The 20822-nt window shown below is 46.9% G+C and overlaps 1 protein-coding gene across 9 annotated transcripts; it reads right to left on the reverse strand.

The window, feature by feature from the left end:
• Positions 1-189: 189 nt before the first annotated feature.
• pxk (PX domain containing serine/threonine kinase) lies at positions 190-20200 on the reverse strand. Of its 9 annotated transcripts, none has more exons than XM_086200193.1 (19): positions 19922-20199; positions 17263-17313; positions 17066-17113; positions 15529-15715; positions 15175-15252; positions 14782-14855; positions 14618-14692; positions 13500-13604; positions 13201-13302; positions 12959-13120; positions 12674-12791; positions 12470-12548; positions 11669-11717; positions 11473-11550; positions 10305-10391; positions 9656-9719; positions 9446-9505; positions 8381-8409; positions 3862-4001 (listed from the first exon to the last, which is right to left on the reverse strand). In XM_086200193.1, the coding sequence occupies exons 1-18, from the start codon at positions 20021-20023 to the stop codon at positions 8393-8395; spliced, it is 1536 nt and encodes a 511-aa protein (XP_086056319.1). In that variant the 5' UTR covers positions 20024-20199; the 3' UTR covers positions 3862-4001; positions 8381-8392. The 9 variants fall into 9 exon arrangements, 8 of the variants coding, with proteins under 8 accessions (XP_086056313.1, XP_086056311.1, XP_086056319.1 ...); XM_086200191.1 differs by having other exon boundaries at positions 9656-9722; XM_086200189.1 differs by having other exon boundaries at positions 3874-4001; positions 8381-8486; positions 9656-9722; positions 19922-20200.
• Positions 20201-20822: the final 622 nt, after the last annotated feature.

The following is a 20822-nucleotide window of genomic DNA, read 5'->3' on the forward strand; positions in this document are numbered from 1 at the left end:
AGTGTTGAGAGAAATGGGGGGGGGGGGGGGGGGGGGACCGTGGTAACGCCGGGCATCTTCAGACGTGGCGGTGACATGCTGATATGTGACATTTGTGCTGATTGTTGCCGTTCCCCCTCAGCTGAAGGAAACCTTCAGTACACTCAGAAAACCCAGTTTGACAAAAGAAGCAACAATAATCCAGAACCATTTTTTTTTTAATTAAATGTTCATTTGGTTGATACAGGTATGACTTAATCACAGCAGGCACGCTTGATCTTTTATTTCAGTACTGATGACGAGGAGGATTTATTCTGCAATCTGATTTCACAAACACAAACCTGTAATTCAACCTGTCCTGGCTAAAGTGCTGCAAGAGAAACATTCCGATCACAATTCCACGATCAGTTCCGTGACGGGACAGCCATCGAACAGAGCTGGATTGCACTGAATTTTAAAAAAACAAACTATTTCAATTCGAAGCAGAATTCGTGAAGTGATACAATCGGAGCGCTGCCACCTGGACTGCGGTGGTCAGAGTCATCACGCTGCAAGATTCACGACAAAATCTGTCCGCTCACGTCGGCACGCAGCACACAAAGCACACAGGTGAGCAGGGCTGAGCTCAGAGGGGAGAAGTGAGGACTTCAGGTCAAATAAAATTTCCCTTTTCACGTCTCCCATTAAAATACGTTGGATAAATCCAACCAATCAAAAAATAGTTTTCAAACTTCATTTAATCCAAATTAATTGATCAGGGCTCAAATTGTTGTGCGATAAATATTGCTGATAACTCGATTTGTTGAACGGCAGGCACAATATCTGGAGCACTTCTATGAATCCAATTGTTGCGTCCTAAGCAAATCACCCCGAACATTCTCCATCTTCTCTACTTCCTCTCGGGAAATTCAATATTCGGGGATTCCGAAAAGACCGATTTTATCCGATGAGCCAACACAACAGCGCTGAGGGACGCTGTAAACTCGAGTCAATTCGTTGTTGCACAGTTGGCTTTTGGCCGTCAGTTCAGAAACTCGGTGTAATTTAGAAAATTAGATTAACCTGGGGGTGATAAGCTGAACGGGCATTGTTCAAACTGGTTCAACAAGGGCTTGAATGTGAGAGACTCGTTAATATGCAAAAGTTATGATAGCCATTCATGAGCTGGCAGGGACACGCCTCCAACCAGCGTGAATCTCCAGCCTGCCACCCGCGACACCACGCTGTGTGCTAAACAGCATCATCATCATCCGCAGTCAGAGCTCCTGACATATATTTATATATCTATATAATTTTTTTTTTACAAAGAATAAACCAAAAAAAACAACAAAAAAAATCACATTCAAATTTCCATAGGCAGAAGCATCATATGGCACAGTAAAAGAATATCAACAAACTTGAACGCACAAAACTAAAACCAAACACATAAAAGGAGGACAATCTCAACAACAAAGGTGTGAAATGTATCCTTCACGGCTGCCAAAGGAAGGTAACTGAGTTTCACCCTTCAGCTCTTCTTCCTGTCCTCGTATGACTGAGGATTTGACCGTCACGCCACGACGCACCCATGAGCAACATCCGTTTCCTTTTGTGAATGCATGTAATTAGATGAATTAATATCTTAATCTTAATATAGTTTGGGGCTTTAATCTTAAAAGAAAAACAAAAATCATCATCAACAACAACAACAACAACAAAAAAACAGAACAAGATGTGCTTTCATAAATTCCTGGAACTGATTTTTGTACCAGGGAGGTTCATGCCCAGCACTCAGGTTTCCACCAAGACATTAAAGTGGACGTCTCCTCATTTGAGAGAAGGACTTGTAAAAGCGTTGGGCCTGCAAACTGATTGTCCGTTGACTGAGGACTGAATCTGGCGTCATTTGGGAAATCGACCTCAGAAAACACAAAAACGGACTCAGCTTCGCTCTTTTTTTCTTCTTCTAGCTGCTGGATTTGATTTGTTCCAAGTCCGAATCTGAAACCGGTGTTTCGCTGCATTCAGAAAACAAAACAAAACCAAACAAAAACCCTCCTTTTTCAACAAAAGTGACAGTTTTCAGTCCAAGTCCTCTTTACAATCAACTTCAAATAACAGGACAAAAACTGAGGGTGCGCGACGATCCTCGCAAGTTGATGTGGACCGAGGGAAATCAGCAGCTGCCTGTGAGGAAGCCTGGCAGGCGACGGGTGAAGACGGCCATCAGTGGTTTGAAGTTCAGGAGCTAAAACAGAAAGGTAGTGGTGCGAGGCGGCAAAGATTTGGGGTTCTGATTGTATTCGCTCTCCAGCCACCGCCGCTGGAGCGGAAGCGCTTCACTTCTCTGAATCACGCGTGAATCAAGGGGTCTTGCGTCAAAAGGGAGAGTTCAACACCTCGCGTCCCATGAGAGGGGCTGAGCGAGCGGCGCGCTGCCCTCATCGGTTTGGCATCCCAATGAAACGCAACCTCACATCAGACACGGCTCACACGGATCACCGCACTCCTGCGATAAATCCGCCCTTCATGCGGGAAACTGAGCGGCGAGATGGTTTGTTTCGTGGTGTTTTTGGAGGATGGAGGCGCAGGGCCGCTCTGGCAGCTGATCCAAACACTTGGTAATCGGACATAAACGGAACCTTTGGGAGGATCTCTCATCGTAACCAGAACAATCCAACCCAGCATTTCCAGTCAGATTCACCGACGGAAAGCGGAAGTACCAGTATGAGCGTTGTGATAATGGTATGACAACAGTCGCAATAATAACGATGGGGAAAAGATTCTACTGGTGGCTTCCATGTCAGTGCAGTTGAAAGCATCGCAGGCAGCTGCTCTATCAAGATCATGTGCTGCTCTTCATTGTCACTCCACTTCAATCTGTTGGCTCCTGCTGGGCGATCGAGCAGGTCGCCTGGTGCCTCCAGAGCTGGCGGTCCAGTCTGATTCGTTACTTTATGTGCTCTTCGGCGAGAGGGACGCCGCAGAGGAAGAGCGTTTGAATGAACGCCCTCCCCCCCCCGCCTGATTCTTGACTCAGCAGACAGACACATCACAACAAACATGCTTCCTACCAAGCCCTTTTCTATCTTCTATTGGAGTCTCATCTACTTATTTTCTTGCTCAACAACAAGATGCCAAAATTCTAGAAATTTCTAGAAATGAAAATCGTTATGAAAATATTCTGCAAGGGCAGATTTTTCCACTCAGTCTCAGCTAAAGACTTTTTTTTTTTTTTGCAGTGCAGCTCAGTGGATTTATTTATTTTTTTTTATTCTTCCTTCGTCTCGGACGTCCCGCCGTGGAACAGTCCGGCTACATGTCAAGTTCAGAAATTAAGAGGGAAGTTTGAGTTTCTCAGCTGTCCCAGCATCCCGGCCGCGACGGCAAAACCCAGCAGGACGAAGCATCCGCAGTTCCACCAAAATATCACACCGTCACTCTTTCCAGGTCAAAGAACACAAAATGAAAGCGGCTGGTTCCCTGCTGCAGCAGCAGCGGTGGACCAGGACAGCTCACCGTGGAGACTCCCCTGCTTCTGTCTGGAGCTCGGTGCCTGGTGGCTCGGTTCTTAGGGGACCGCAGATGCCTTGACAGTTTCCAAAGGGCAGACTGAGGCGGCCATTTTCCTCTGGTCCTCTTCAACTCGGAACACAGCTACTGACTTTAAAACTTGAAGAGCAGAAAAAAAAACTGTAAAGGCAATAAATTTGTACTTGGTACTTGGATTTCTTGAGGGGGTTTATTGAGGGGTCAGGGAGCGATGGCGTGGCCCCGTCAGGACCTCAGTGCGGGCGGGTCCACCATGTCGACGTTGTGAGTGCTTCTGGGGAGAGGACGGGGTCAGATGATGGGTTTGCTGCGGTCTGTGGTCTCGGCCCTCTTGAGTTTGCCTTTGCTGAAGGTTTGGATTGAGCTCAGCAAGGCGGTGCGACCTCCCCCTGATCCATCAGAGGACAGAGGAGGAGGACCAGAAGAGACGTCGAGTGACGGAGGCGGAGGAGGAGGAGGAGGAGGAGGAGGGGGAGGAGCAACCTGGGCTCCTGGGTAAGAGAAGAACCAAAGACAGAGGGATATGAGAACAGCGACAACACCTTTTGGTAACATTTTGCGGCAGCTGGTTGCACAAAGATGGTGGTCGACTGGTGACCTTCCAACACAAATTCTGTTTTTCAGATGAAGTTTGATGACCTTCAGGTCTCAGAAACACGTCGATCGTCATTTCTCAATAACAGAGCGGCCATGTTGCTCTGAAGCAGCTGATTTAAGCTTCAGTTCCTCCAAACACTTCCCTGCAAGTGGTTTTAAAAAGTCGTCTACAGTGGCACAAACTAGCGGGGCACGACTGCAATAATGGTGGTTCTCTGTCCAAACAGTTTTATGCTGTATAGATACAATTATTACCAAGGTACGGAACCTACCAATACTTTACAGATGCGTCGTGTTCCAAGTCATTATGTGTCATGGATATGAGGTCATAAGACTCACACTTTTTTTTTAACAAGACGACTGCAAAAGTTCTCATCTCATCTCTGCTTGAAAATGTCGGCAGCTAAGTTTTCTCATGAACTGGTTGTGGTCCAAAGATCCAGAGATTATTGGTGCTTTTTTATTCACCAGAGAGCCAAGAACACGGTTGAAACCGCTGCTGGAGGAGGACGTTTCACGCCAGTGGTTCTCAATACTGGTTTAAAAAGCTTGGGTTTTGGGTTTTTTTTTGGGGGGGGGGGGGGGGGGGTTCCGTTAACTGCTGGTTGTGTTGCTGTTCCAGAGTTCATCTTTGTGAAACCAGTGCCTGCAGGCGGATGCTCAGGTTGAACTCAATCCACCATCACTTCAACCCACCACGCAGTTGGAGTTATTAACCATCTGATACTTCCTGGGGCGAATGAGTAGAAGCAGCTGCTGACAAGAAAATAGGAAATCTGAGTTTTGGAAATTCAGGTCAACATTTTTGTAGTTTATCCATTAAAATGAATAAAACTCGATCGCCATCTTCACCTTGCGTTCAGCTTCTCAGCAACTGCATCTTCCACTGACTGACTGGATGATTGAACCAGCAATGCACTCTGGGACTGGTAGTTGACTCGCTCCTGAAGGCTTGCTAGCTCTACCATCGCCTTTACCTGTACATGTTAAACGGCGGTGAAGTGAACTGACGGTGAATTGAATCTAAATGCTGTGCATCTCTTTCAGATGCGCCATTTTGCATTGCGAGCAGAATGAAACCCAGGGGTTGCAGGTAGAGAAGCCAAATGTTTGTCTTGGGGTTTTTTTTGGGGGGGGGGGGGGGCACTCATGTGAAGAGGAAGTAAAGCAGAAACCACAAGCTGAGCAACTCAACTTGTTGACTGGACTTCACCGTGAAATATCGGACACATGACGATAGGTCATCCGTCCATCTGACAGCTAAAAACCAAACCTGGAGAAACTCGCCACTGCAGGAGTCAGTCAGCACGTCTGAAAGGGACTTCTCAAGTTTGATGCCACGACGAAGACAAATTTCAACAATTGCAACTGATACCTGCAGCGCTGACGGTTTATCTCAAGACCGGGTTTGGGACAAACTGACTTTCATTCTGTTCAGCAGCCACGGGGATCTTTAGTGTTTTACCATGTAATATTCAGACAACTCTTCAGCCAGAGTCAAGCTGTGTCAGTATTTCTCACTTGAATATGTGAAATACACTCTTTGACCACATGGTGGCTCCGTATCTGCAGACAAATCTGGATTTGAGGCAACACTTCACCCCCCAAAAAAGCGTATTTTGCCTTTGAAGTGCCCTCAAATACAGTCGGTGTCTGGAGCTCATGAGGATGTTCTTCCCTGCTGCATCACTGCTTTCAGACTCCCAAAGGCAGGAGGAGGCAGCCACGTACAGCTGGATTGAAGCTGATGGTGACTGAGGAGCTAAATATACATGGCTGGCTCTTCCTGCACTGTGGAGTCGCAAAGAAGTCATGCAGGAGGGAAAAACTCCAGGGAAACTGACGAAGCTCCACCCATCGCCTGAAAACTCCTGTGAGTGTGGCAACGCTGTGGAGCCTCGTTGGAGAAACGACGACGTTGCTGTTGTTCTGCTTTAGTTTGCTACAGGATACGGAGGGGAATCTTTTAAATGACTCCGGCAAATCAGCAACTTTTTTTTTCTCTTCTTCTTTTTTTTACACATTATAGAAAAACAATTCCAGTCACAAGCCGAGGTGCAGTGGAAATGACATTATTAAGTTTTGCAGTCAGTTACGTACGCGTGAGACGTACTCGCCAACAGCCTCAGTCACGTTCTCTCGTGATGTCCAATTCTGTCACGTCTCGCGCTCGTTTTGCAATTTTTCACCCACGACTTGAACACTGGAATTTTCCACTCTTCAATTCCGACTTCTGCCATGCACACTTGTTGACTTCCAGGAGGAAGATCCTCCTTGATGGAAGATTATTCACGTTTGGGAAATTCATCAAACTGGAATCATCTCCGTCTCAAAGCCATCCATCTTTTTGTCCCACTAGTAAAGTCACGCGGGCCACAGCGCACATCTGTCTCAGTGCCTGTCGCTGTCAACAGTCATGACACCGCTGGAGCTCAACGACATGTGCAGGCACAGACAGAAAAACAGTCTTAAACCAGTCCAAATTTGACGAGTATTGGCCCGGGTCACAAAGAAGGATGCCGGCTATATGCGGTGCGTCGATGATGTACTAAAGTAACAGTACAAGAAAACAAAAATGAGTAACCCGATTCTGTTTTAGGATTTTTGTGGCAAAAGAAGAATCTGAATATTACATGAAACAAGTGGAAATTCTTCAAATGTATTTGTTGAAGAGCTGAGTCGCCTGTAAGACTGTGAGGGAACGAAAGACACTCATATCTCACAGCTCATAGCTGAAGAACACAAAAACAAAACAAAAAAAAAACACCCTGAGAGACGTGACACGTCTTCGCTGTGAAAACCCTCCGTCCCCACCACAGACACATGAGCAGACAAAACAAAGAAAGCAGACAGGAACAGAAAAACATGCCAGTGGACGGATCACAATCTCCAGTGAGAACAGCAGGCTTGGACCAGCAGCAAGTTGCTCTGTGTGACTTTTGGAATTCATTGCAGATTGTGAGGTTTTAATAAAGATGTGCGTACGTCCTGTTCCAAGCAAGCAGCGACTTGTTGATTCAGAGAAAGAAGAGACGCTGACGGACGTCAGATCCGATCAGGCCTCTTACAGCGGGATGAGCCAACCAAAACCCAGAAAACGAGGTCACATGACCTCCCCCAAACTGATACCGTAGACCTCCATGCTCCACTTTGACATTTCAGTTTACTTAACAAGTGCTTACAAAAATCCCAGAGAAATCAAGATGGACCTGTTTGTGTGAAGGGAGCTTCATCGTCAAGTCCTGGGACTCAAATGTTATTTTGATTGGAATAAAATAAGAGAATTTTGGAGTGCAATAAAGCACCGTCCACACAGCGCAGACCAACGTATCAGGTGCCTCACTAACAAAGATCAAGAGCACGTTCGTTTCTTTTAAAGATTTGAAATCAGAAAAGTTACACTTGTTTTTGGATGTAGGTTCATATTTGCTTTTGGATGTGAAGTTATAAGAGGACATTATCATTACGCCTGGAGCGTAAACATGCGGCAGCGACTTCCAGCTAATTAGCTTAGCTTAGCCTTTAGCCTGTGAGCAGGGTCAAACGGCTAGCACGGCTCTGTCCTGACTCTCCTAACCGCCCCTCCAAACATCAGATTTGAATGTGTTCTATTGTGGGGATGAACACTTCTCGCAATCTGCTATTTGGATGTAATCCAAAAATCAATGAGACTGACGATCTATCAACAGTCGGTTGCCCTTCGACATTGAACTGCAGCCACAGTCACAGTGCTCCATCCTGGACCAAACCCTCTGGACGCACATCTGAGGCTCGATCACCTCAACGACAGTAACTGACGACTCGCGGAGGTGGGGTGCTGAGTTGGAAGTTTGGGGTCTGTGGGGGTCACACCCTCATGTTTTAAGAGGACAATGCTGTGGGACGTCGCAGTAACTCAGAAGGCGAGGAATCTCTGAGAGACATCAGTCTGAACTCTGGCTGTCATAACAGTAATCTAAAAGTAAAGGGCTGGTGATGACATCACAGCTGCCTCAAACAACAGCCGCTGCGCTCGTCTGTACAAAAACCAAAGTACAGCTACTTCAGTACGAGTACAGTACCAAAAAAATAAATAAAATCACAGTATTGTGGCGAGTTACACGTCAGCCTACTTGAACCCCTCGGAGCAGTTTGCTTTGAGTGAGCAGGTTTGCACGTGAGGCAGGTGGCTGTGACCGGGAGCTTGCTGGGAACCCAGGCAGTACGACAGCTTTAAAAAAAAACACCAGAGACCTTCATCATCACCATCGACATTATAAATCATTTACTTTACCCAACGACACGGTCAGAATGGAGCATGCTCTATGGTGGAGACGGCACAGGATAAAGAGAGAGGGAGATGAGAGTTATCGGTTCAGTGGACCAATCAGCATTTACGTCTTAACAACGGGACAAAGGAGAAATGAGGAGAGAAGAGCAGACAAGGAGGAAGTGATGTCACATTAGTGTTAGCATGTTATGAAACAAAACCATAGCTCTGGATTTATTTTTCTTATTGTCAACGAAGGATGCAAATCAAGAGCAAACTAGAGTCACGTCTGTGGCAGCCTGATATTTCTACCATCCACTGTTGCCGAAAAACTGTTCAAAACACATCGGCGAGGCAGACGTTTCCAGGAGAGGACATGTTCTTTCATCACCGTGAACACGCACGCTGCATTTTACCTGTGGAAACGCTCAAACCATCAACTGTGGATTCATCTGCAACTAAAACTACGAGCCGGAATGCACATTTTCCCCAGTCTGTCTCACGTTTACTAAAAACTACGGAGCTCTACAAAGATCTCTGTGGGCCGCCGTTATACATCGACTTGTTCACTACAAACCAGTGGAATGCAGGCTGAGTGCTACAGACCACACTGGGAAAAACAACATAAATTTGTTACCAATAAGAAAAATACAAGAATATTATCAGTGTCCTGCTAGTTAGAGACAGACAAGTGAATGAGACACACTCCTTGAGCAGGTAACCTGCCTGCAAACTTCACAAACACTCGTGCAAATTTTCAGATGAAATTTATGGTCAGAAAATCAGGTTTAATGACAAAGATGGTGTTAGTGATCAGAGCAACATGCTGAGATACACCACATCACCACAAGGAGGTGCTACACAGCCTGTTGAATCCTCCTTTAAAAAAAGAAAAAAACAGAGACAAAGGAGGTGGAGGAGAAACGACAGACGACAGATGATAAGACAGGCGGGAAAACAGAGGGAAAACATAATAGGACGGACAAAGAAAGACATAAACAGACTGACAGAAATATGGACCAAAGAAAGACATAAACAGACTTACAGAGAGATAGACAAATAGACAGACAGAAAATAAGACTGACATACCTGTCGTGGAAGGGGGGGTGGGAGACGAGGGGCATGTGGGCGGGGAACTGGCTCCAGAACCTGAGGACACATGTAAGCACCGACGAAAAACTCAAGACCAGTAAATAAAAAGTGAAGTCGGACACTTTCTCTGTTACGTTCGTATTTGCTACTGAAGTGAAAGAAGCGAGCTGATTGATGAGGGTTGATATTCATCCAGCAGGCACCAACCAGAGTTGTTGTTGTTTCTGACCGACACATCTTCTTCGTTCTCGTAAGTGGACTGTCTGGACTTCTGCTAAGACACACAACACCGACTTAAGTTACTGGAACAGCGATGTTCAAACCGGTTTGAATGCATGTCTGAATGAAATGTGTCCTCATCATGAGACCAAAGTGAACCCAGACGGTTCATTCGCTTTGGGAAGACGCTGACAACAAATTTAAGGACGGATATTGGAGCGTTGGCCAGTATTCTTTACTGCATACTAAGTGAGTACATGTACTCTCGGTCACTGCAGTGTGCTTAAGAGACCAAAAGGAAAACTGTTTATTTAGCAAAATGGCCCAATTTAGAATGTTAAATTCAATGTATATTTATCACTGCACCGACAGCTTTAAGGCCACAGGGGAGCCGGTGGTGCTTTGAAGCCTTTTCTGAAGAAAGCCTGTACACAACAAACTGGTGCATGGAGATCTTTTGACACATAAAATATTGATCTGAAAAGTTCATGTGTCAATAAGCTGGTACTCGCATATGTGAAGGCCAACAGCTAATATAAACATTGGCATGATTCTCCATATTTCATACGAAAGCATAGTTGATGTGTGTGTGTGTGTGTGTGTGTGTTATTTCTGGTATAGGGAACTTGGTGTCTACCTTCCTGGCCAGAATCTTCCTTCTCTTCTTCTCCTCCTCTGAGCCGTGGTGAGACTGAGCTCTGGTCAGCCTCCTGTACTGGTGGAGCTTCAACAAAACATGAACATTCATTATCCACAGATCCAGACTTCAGATTCACACCTGGCATTAAAAGACAGACTCTGCACCACCACGCGTGCCTGAAGTCAGACTGGGGCCTCTGCAACTCGTGCACAACCAGACACTGGAAGACTCAAACACAGGAGGCTGAGGAGGCTTCAAGAGTCTCGTAGGAGGTCACAGGTCAGCTGACGTGGTCACAAACTACACGAGCAACTCACAAACTACAGCCGTTAGCGCCGCAGCACGCTGGGGTGAACCGTCATAGCGTTCTTGTGCACACTGAAACTCCTTCCCACACACACCGACATGACAAGAAAGTTCTCGTTGTGAAGAAACAAAAACTACAAGCACATTGTTGCAATCGTGTAGCCGATTTTCAGCGTGAACGTTTGGAGTTCATCCAGTATCTGATCTTCATTGCAAGGCCACAGTGTGCAGCAGTTCTGAAAAAAATGTGGTCAATAAATATATATTTTAGGGCCCATAAATGTCTGGTTCTAACCTGACTGAACAGAGTTTAATCTCATTTCATTGAACTGGATTGAATTTGAGACAACTGTTCTGGTAGAATTGTTTCTATCCTGGTTCCCTGCAGCCGGTCTAAGAGCCGAAGAACTGAGACGGACTTGTTAGGCTTAATAAAGCCTTTGGCAAATTTAAAACGTGGAGGAAAAAGTGAAGTTAGGAGATGCGAAACGTCGCCGCCGAGGGTCAGACTGCATTCGCTGCTCCTCGTGTTTCTTGAGACATTTTGTTTTTCACCAGCAGACGTTTCCTGGAGCCTTTACAGGAAATGCAGCTAAAAATATTTCGCATTCATGTCAGCACTGACTTCTTGTGGTTGGAACATGAAAAGGTTGTGGGAAAACCGAGTTGCAGTCGTTTTCCACAAGAGACTGCTGACACTCTGCAGGACATATTCGTCCACCTTGACTGGAAGGTCAAGGCATTTCAAATAGCGAGTTGGAAAAACTGGTGATGCCTCCTTCAATGTCCCCAGGGATTCTGCTCCGTGATATCTGACGGACAAATAACGCCAAGATGTGAAACGGGAGAAGTGACCTACCACTCTCTGCTCCTCCTGCAGCCTCCTCTCCAGACTCTCCTTTGCTGTCTTCAGTGCCTCTTTTAGTCTGCTGGGAACCTGAAGACAGAAAATTGGGAAAGTTGTTTCAGTTTTTCTAATCTTTGATTTATGGATTTTTATGGCAACCCTGTGCAGTAAAACTGTCAGAAGCAAAAACAAAAACGGTGCTCCTCACCCTGATCTGGAGTTTTTCTGAGTGCTGGAGCTGGACGTCACTGAACAGCCTGAAAAACAAGTTTGATTCATCAGCAGCAAATAAAACCGTCGCCTGGTTCCTGCAGTCCATCCAAATCTGCAGGCTTTCGCATACATCAGGAACATTTGCGTTGACTTTTGAAGCGTTTAAGAGAAGCACTGACACGCTTTGAGAAGTTTGTTGCAACATCAGCAAGTAGCAAAATTTATACTGTATAACATAACTTTAATCAGGACTTCAGCATGGATGGAGGACCAAGATAAAAGGAAAAGAAAAGACGGTATTTTCATTCTGAGGGTTGACTTTAAAAAAGGGGCCTGAGTCGCGTGGGGGATGTGCTCTGTCACGGCTGCGCGCTCCTGCAGTTCCCCGCTGAAACCCTAGAGTGCAGCGCAGCTTCTATTGTGTTTCTCTGTACGTATCAGAATGATGGTGGCTGAGATGGAGCGCATCGCTCTGCGTCGTTCCATCCATCGTCATCTTCCGCTTATTCCTACACATTAAGGGTCGCCGGGGGGGGGTGGAGCCTATCCCAGTATCTATGGGCGAGAGGCGGGGTTCACCCTGGACAGGTCGCCAGTCCATCGCAGGGCCAACATACAGAGACAAACAACCATTCACACTCACATTCATACCTACGGTCAATTTAGAGAATCAATCAGCGTTCTGCATCGCTCTTGGAGCTAATTAATGTTGAACCACCCCCCCCAGCCTTAGCTGAGCCTTAATTAGGATATGTGATCGAAAACATAATGAGGTTAAAACGGGGAGGAGACTCACGGTGTCTGAATGAGCTGTGCCACCGTCGGCATCCCGGTCTTACAGGCCTCTGTGGACAGGATGGACTGCAGCACTGACACTGAAAACACAACACACACACACACACACACACTGATTCAGTCTTGGTGGGAACTATACAAACACTTTGACACATTCTTTGCACTTGAGGTTTTGGATCCAAATACAAAAAGACAAAGTACTGACCTAAAGTGGTGTAGGGGACAGTGGTGTACTGATCAACGGGAACGCAGTCGGGCGGGCGGCCATAAGTCATCTCGTACAGTAAATGTCCAAAGCAGAAGATATCAATGCTTTCTGATGTCTGCATACACACAAAAGAACAATTTCATCAACCTTCAATGCAAAAAGGTTTGTTTTTTAATTCATGTAAAATAAATATAAGCCAGTATTGACCGTCTAGCTCAGGCTCAACTGATCCAGGCTAAGATAACTCAGGCTTACTTAATCCAGGGTGAGTTGGTTACGTACATTGATTTTCCTGTGTTGAGTGAAAGCGGGTCGCAGGACCGAGGGAACTCCCAGCATGCTGTTCTCCACATCCATCAGTCGACACACGCCGTCTTCCACCATGATGTTGGATGCGTGTAGGTGACCGTAAAATAAACCGCTATCGTGGAGGAGTTTGAGGCCCTGAGCGCACAAACACACACAAGAGTTCAAGCAGGAGTGTGTGTGTGTGCGTGTGTGTGTGCGCGCGCTCGCATTCATACCTCAAGTATCTGCCGACCGTACAGTTTAATGTGCGACAGTTCAAGACCCTGACTCTTTTTGGGATTGGAGTACTTCTTCAGGTGATTCTCTCTGGGCTTCACCTGCCAGAGAGAGAGAAACAGAAGCCTTCAGCAGAGGAAGTGGAGGGTTTGTTTCTTTTTTCCCTCTGAATACAGAGGGGTGCCTGATCAAGTATCAGGTTGTTCGGTGGAAAACAGAGCAGGTATTGCCACCCCCCCCCCCCCCCCCCCCCACACACACACACACACACACACACACACACACACACACAGTGTACCTTACAGATGTGGTCTCTCAGAGAGCCTTTCTCACTGAAGGGCCGGATGAGCAGAGCTGAAGACTCACTGGTGCTGGAGAACAACAACGGCCAGAGGTATGGACTCTGGGGAGGGGGAGGAGGAGGAGACGATGAAGGGAGGAGAGAGCAGAGGAATATGTACCTGGGTGCACCTGTATGACATCACACAATCAAAACAGCTGAATTGTCCTTCCAAGGCTTGAGGTGTTTCAGTTTTTGTGGCCACGGTCATAGAGGTACACACGTTTACTGCAACCGGCTGTCTTCTACTGAAGCGACTGATACTGAAGGCTCTTTCAAACATTCTGCCCATTTCACGCATAAACAGGGTGGCAACAATACTGCCAGGCAGGCTTCTGTTGAAGGGAGGCCTTCATTTCTAATAACCACCACTTCATAACTACACTGGCTGATATCTTAGTGCAGTGCCTCCTCGTTGCCTGCTGCGTGAGAGGAGCACGGCGGCGGGAGCACACGCTGAGGAAGCACACGTGAGCGCAAGAGTGCCGACACTGTGATTCATGGACTGTTCCCCCTCTGCCTCGGTCAGTTCTCTCTCACGTTCTCTTTCCTCCCGGCGGTTCTCTCTCCCAGGCACTACATGAGAACCAGCTTGGAAGTTCCTGGCACTTGTGATTTGAGGAGATAAACTGAAAAGCTCCAGACAAAACCGAGCATTTTTACATTTGTCAAACCGTAACTTGCGGCAGAGTTGTCGGATCTCGCGGGAGTCGAGCTACTAAAGTGGCCGGCACACAGTTTCTAATGCTGCACGAGCTCTGTGGGCATCAACCCCGCCCAACGCAAGATCCCCCCAGATGCTAGTAGAGGAACCATGCAGCTAAATACAGCAAAACTTCAGGGTGGCGCTGCACGATTTGACCCTCTAAAATCTTTGTGTCTGGGCGTTTACGTCTAGTTAGACACGATGAAGAGCAGCTTTTAATGACGGGACTCCCGCTGGTAGCAAGATGGTTCACTTGGTGGTTGTCGGTCCCAGAGAACCAGCAGAGGTGCATCAGACTGAATGTCTGGGGTTCAATCTCTCTCTCTCTCTCTCTCTCTCTCTCTCAAACGTTTATACATCTCACACGTACAGAGAGGCTGGTCAGCAGTTTCATGGCTGACTGCAGGTCTTTGTCTGACAGGAACTTATCCGGACCCAGGTCCACCTACACACACACAAAATCAGGATTTCAATCATCACAATCAACAGTGAATTCGATGATCATTAATGTCATTTCTTGCCGTCGCCGCTCACCCAGCTCAGCAGATACCTCTCTTTGGCCTGCTCTTTATTTTTGATTAAAAAATATTTCTTCCTGATCCTCCAGCCTGGAAACGAAACCAAATGTCACAGCAAGTTTACACTGAAATGTTGCAATCCTCTTCTAAAAAAAAATAAAAAAAATCACTCTGTTTCCATCCGATTTAAATGTAATAAACGAGAGAGGAAAAGAAAAATGACAGACAGGAACTTCAGCAGTGAGCAGTTTTTCCCAGCAGCATAGCGCCTCCAGAGAGCGAGCGCGTCGCTCACGCCGTCTATGTTCACTATCAAGTTCATTCATTCAAAACACCTAACGGCAAGAGCCTGGTAACCCAATATTGCTTAAAAAATTTGGCATCATTTCATCGTACATATGAGTCTTACCCATGTCTTTGAGAGGCTCCAGGACCTCCCACTTCGGGTCCGACCTGAAGAACATGGAGACTTGCTGCAGGGCGATTTCTGAAAGCCGGACACACGAAGGGAGAAGACATGTGGATGGACTCGAAAATACGGGACTCTGAGGAAGACGCTCGGCGGAACGTCAGTCACCCTGAGCCTCCTTTGAGACATTTGTTGAAGTATTTTAACCAAGAAAAGGGTATTTTAAATTGTTTTACACACACACAAAAAAAAAAATCAGATTCAGCCCCTGATAAATGTGGTGGTGTCAGAGAAGCGTTTGAGAACAGTTCTTGCAGTCCCGTTCCACCTTCTGATGAGACAAACTAGACAAACCTGTGTAGTTGGCAGAGTAATTGTTGGGGTCCAGGAACTTTTTGACCGGCAAAGCACTAGACAGCATGGGGTGCTGGGTAATGGAGTCCAGATAGGCCTGCAGTCCTCTCTGCCTCTCTGCTATGAACTCCCTGTCCATGTTTCCTATCAGCTTCTTGGGGGGGAGAGGAAGAGTGATGCCACACACCTGCAGAGAGAGAGAAATGTGTTCATTTTCTCATTTACAGCCAAACGTGAGCGCAAACTGGTGAAACCTGGTCAGAGGGACGGGAAGTAGGTTCCCCGCAGTTCTGCTGAAGATCAGGAGCTGATGGGAGATGTGTGTGTGTGTGTGTGTGTGTGTGTGTGTGGGGGGGGGGGGGGTCAGTGTGACACCCCCGCAGGAAACAAGGAGATAAAACCTCAGCAGAAAAACCTCAACATCCTGTTATCTAGGGATGGTGTGACCCGACTATAGGACGGGTCAAAACCAGAACACTGACACACATTCCACCGTCTGATCCCCTCCAGGCGGGAACAATGCAGTTCCACTGATTAAAGCTGCCGAAGATCAATTTGATACCGTGGGTCCGGTTCTACGAACACATTTGGATCAAATTTCAAAAAATTTCACAGTGAATATTTCAATGTCCCAAACCACCATCTACTGATTTTATTCCACTTTTTTTTTTTTTTTTTAATTTGAAGTGTTTACCTTGCAGGTATTTTCTACAGATTATCATCATCATTATTTTTTTTTTTCCAAAAAAAAAACCCAACGTCTGTGACGTTCCACAGGGAAGCTGCTTGGACATTCAGCTCATTGAATTGTGGTGTTACCAGGGTGGAGCTGCACATGTTGGCACAAAGTTCCTAAAAAAAACCAAAAAACAACAACAACAACAAAACACGCGGCGCTGACGTGACAACCCCTGCACGGTCTCTTCTTTTCATCTCCAGGGTTGAATTATACGATTCATACGACATCGATAAAACAAATATGAAAAGTTTTTAGTGCATGTTTTAAAAACCAAAGGACACAAAGGTCAGAAGTGCAAATATTACCAGTTGCAAGAATTAGAAACACAGGATCAGGGTCGCATGCCTCTGCGACGCGCGCCTGTCACAGCGACCAAAAGTTTCAGCCACACTGAAGACATTTCCTCAAGGTGTCGCTGAGACATCGTATCAATGACAACGGGGAGGACAGACGGACGGCCGGAAAACGTGAGGTCTGGTCTACAGCTTTCCGCGGCGTTGAGGGTCAATCAAGAGAAAAGTGGCATCTTGAGTTACGGCGTATTTGAGTACCAAACAAGTGCTGCACGGTTTCAACACCCGGTCGTCACTCCTCAGTGCTAGATTGAAATTAGAAAATCATATGAATTATGGGAAATAACAAGGTTGCCACGAAGTCATGTATCATCTCACACATGAGGGTTTGGGATTGATGTTGGTTACAGGACCCTAAACCGTCACCAGGAACCTCTCCAGGACTCTGGCGCTCGTCCCGACGCCCCACAGGTCAGAAATACAGTCAGAGACATGAAACACTCACCATCAGGCTGCTGTTGAGCACGTCGAAGTCACTGTAGCGCCGGATCACCTGCAACACACACACACACACACACACACACACACATTACAGGCTGTGCCTCCTGACCGATCCTTTTTCCCTCGGTCACATGACCGGTCACCTTATTTCTCATGTGACTTTGCCCACCTGACACCTGAGGCTGTGACTCATGCACTGACCTGCCAGCTGTTGTCTGAAGACACGCCCCTCTGGACTCTGATGATGTACTCCTGAGGGACAGAGGCGACACACAGCGTTATAAAGACTCTCTGTGTGCAGGTTCCAACAGGGATTCAAGAGCCACTTCCAACAAAGAAAAACACAGAAACACTCGGGAACGTCACCACGTTCCCACGTTGCACCTGTGAGTCGTGGATTTCAGTCACGATGGGCCGACTTGCGCAAACAAGGAAATCTGTATGAAGACAGAATTTCCTTTTTTAATCGCTGATCTCTTAACTCTCTTAGCCGTCGCTCTAAATCCTGCTGATTCTGGTTTCTGCTGTAATCCTGCGCTCATTCAGCAGAGCAGCTACACAAACAACCAGGATATAAACAGAGTGCTGACATCACTTCCTGCCTAGCCGCTGCTCCACTGCAGCTCACAACAATCGCTTCTCTCTCTTTCTGATACAATGACTTTGAAATTCAAAAAATGAAAAATAAAACAAACATAGTAATAATTTGATGGAATTCAGGAATGGAAACGCACCCACGGTGTTCCTCGGCACCGTGGGTGTGAAACCATCAGAACCGCTCCTTTGTCCCTCCTCCAAAATTCCCACTCTTCAAATGTCACCTCCCCAGAAATGGGTTCCCCCTCCCTGAAACGGAGGGCTCCAGCTGGAACACACATCTACACACAGTTCCCTCAGCAAATGTCATTACACAATTTGGTGCTTCTGCTTACAGTTTTTGACGTCACCGCAGAGTCAGTTTTTACTGCCTAATCCTGACCGCGTGTAACATATCAAGGACTTCTAAATGAGCTCCGCACAGTGAGATAAACAGATTACACATCGGAGAAAAGAGAGCGACGGAGAGCTCAGGATCCTCAGGATCTGGACTGACCACCGGCTCTCGGTCCGTACAGAAAAGGTAGCTTGAGTCGACTGGTTACTGATGAAGGTGTGACGTTGACAGACAGAAGGAGAAGAGTCCCAGACTGTGGGCCTCCTTCATGAAACGACCCTGTGCACAAAGTTGTGTTTGCACATGATAAGATTGGGTCGATGTCATCTTGGAGACAGGAAACAAAGCCGGGGCTGTGAGAGCGTCTCTCTACTGATGGGGTCCTTGACTCAACAGCACAAATAACATCAGCCTCACGAGCCTACGGTGAATACGAAATAACAGTGATATCATTTTACTTGTGACAAAACGCTCCAACCGCAGCAGGAGCAGAAGTGGTGGTGGTGGTGGTAGTAAACAAGAGGTTGTTGACAGCACTGCATGGTGGTTAATTCAACTGTGCACTCACAGCGACCCTCTGGTCACCCTGTGGGGAGAGATTTGTCCATTTGTCCTCCTGCTCCTTCAGCTCCTATCAGTGTCCTGTCAGCGTTTGGTAGGCACAAGCCAGCTGCACGACTCTTTTTTCGCTGCTCTGCTGTTGAGCAACTCCAGAAAAGTCCCCTGGTGCATTTGGCGAACCTCAAGGGAGCCCTTGTTGTGTTCCACCTTTAACTGAGAACGAAGTACGTGTTCGCTCGTGTGATTGGTGGCTGCAGATGAGTAAAAGAAGTACAGCAACCGGTATCAGCCTCTAGTTGAGTTTATCCATCTGTTTTACGCTGGAAACGTCACCATGTTAAGCTAACAGGCTAACTCAGCTGATCCCAGCTGGACTGTCAATAACAAACCCGCCACCAATGCGCCCATTATCGGACTGCAAAGGATGTGGCGTTCTGCCTTATCTAGAAGACTGTCCGATCAACAGAAAACTGCTTTATCTAATGTCACTTCTTCCTACGAAGACAAATTCAAACACGCACGTAGAAGTACAACGTAACGCTGTCAGTATGAGCCTCGAAACTCTTCGGTTCCACGCGACGTTACACGCCAAACTCCGTTAAAATTCCAGCTAATTGTGTTTTAGCTGATGGCTGCAAAATAAAACAGATTTGTGAGTCATGGCATGAGATTTAAATCCCGTCCACGGCTCCCATCGCTCTTGGATTCGAAACGGATCCCATACGGCAGCATCACACGGTGTTGAAGTCTCAGCGTTTGTCTCTGGCTCGGCGCGAGCAGAGCTCCCCCACGATGGCTACAGATTGAAAAAGTGTTCAGTGTTTTAGTCTCTTACAGGTATTTCTTCGTGGGTTATTTGCCAAAAGTTTGACTGCAGGTCGCTGGAGTGGTTTTTGCACAACTACATCGATCTTTTTTTTCGGGGGGGGGGGGGGGGGGGGGTTATATCTTTGGGATGGGCCTGACTCATGTCAGCGTTCTGGTCCAATCCTCTTTATACCAACAGTTTGCTGAGTGTACAGGAGTAAATTCCAGGAAATTGCTTCATCATAAAACGTTCGGCTGCTCCCGGGTCAATGGACTAAAGGTGCGCCGCATCCCGTCAAAGAGGCGGACTGACAGCGGTGGTCGCTGGTTTTATGATTTTTCCCGTCAGTATTCAAATGTAGATGTTTACTATTTTCACTTGTGCTGGGAAAACAAAACTGTGTCCGATAATGGAACCGGTGACGCAGCGTCAGGTAACAATATTCTCAATCATCCAGTACCAAACATCGGCCAGTCCACACGGGACCAGAGACTGAATGTTCGGGCTGTTTTACAATCTCGTCCACTAAAATGATACTAAAAAAAAGAAAAACTCACCGTGTGGGACTGCAGGTTCTGGCTGGCTTCGATCACCGCCGTCAGGGGGACGGTGTCGTCCAGAACCAGCCCGCCGGGGGCCGGCTTCTCCAGGAAAGACATCCCGGAGGGATATCGGTGAGCGTCTGATCCGAGCGTCCGTCCGTAGCAGACTGACACGGCCGAAACGATGCTGAATAAGAGCCCCCCTGAGCGGAGGAGGAACTGCACCAACCAGGGAGACGCGGACGAGCAGTTTAGCTTCACGGTAATCAGGAGGCGCTGCTGGTCAACAGGCTGCTCTGTCGTCATAATGGAAGTTGAGCAATCACGCGGGGGCGCGACATCGTCCCCTGCTGGCCGGGAGGAAAATCTTATTAGTAAAAGTTAAACACTGGCTGACGGGAAAGAATAAAGGTGGATAAGTTAATAAAGAAGAAAAAAATATTTTCAAAAGTACTCGCTAGAATTAGTACAACATCTATCCAAGAGAGAAACAAAGACAGACACATTTAAGGCCACGGCAGCTGTTTAGCTTTTGCTAAACCAGATTGTTGTAGTGACAATGCACCAATAAGTTGAGACGACTTAGAAGCTGAGCGAGCTCATTAACCCTGTTAGAACGTTCCTCTCACGTCTGTCCGGGATGAAAGTCAAAATTTGGGCACAAAGAAATGCATTGTCCAATTTATTCAAATAGTGTCCTGTGACCAGTGAGCGAGAGAGAGGGAGAGAGAGAGAGGGAGAGAGAGAAGGAGAGAGGGAGAGAGAGCCATCGTCCTATCACATTATCATTAGACTCTGCATGCAAAGATATCTTGATTTTGTCATTCACAGCGCTCCCTTACTGAGCCCCCCCCCCCCAGACTGACAAAAAGGAGACTGCAGTGCTGCAGCCTGCTGAGGAGATCAGTTGGAATGG

The sequence above is a fragment of the Aulostomus chinensis genome, chromosome 3 (genome assembly GCF_037954235.1).
Source record: "Aulostomus chinensis isolate RoL2024-O1b breed Wild chromosome 3, RoL_Achi_v1.0, whole genome shotgun sequence".
Taxonomy (NCBI): domain Eukaryota; kingdom Metazoa; phylum Chordata; class Actinopteri; order Syngnathiformes; family Aulostomidae; genus Aulostomus; species Aulostomus chinensis.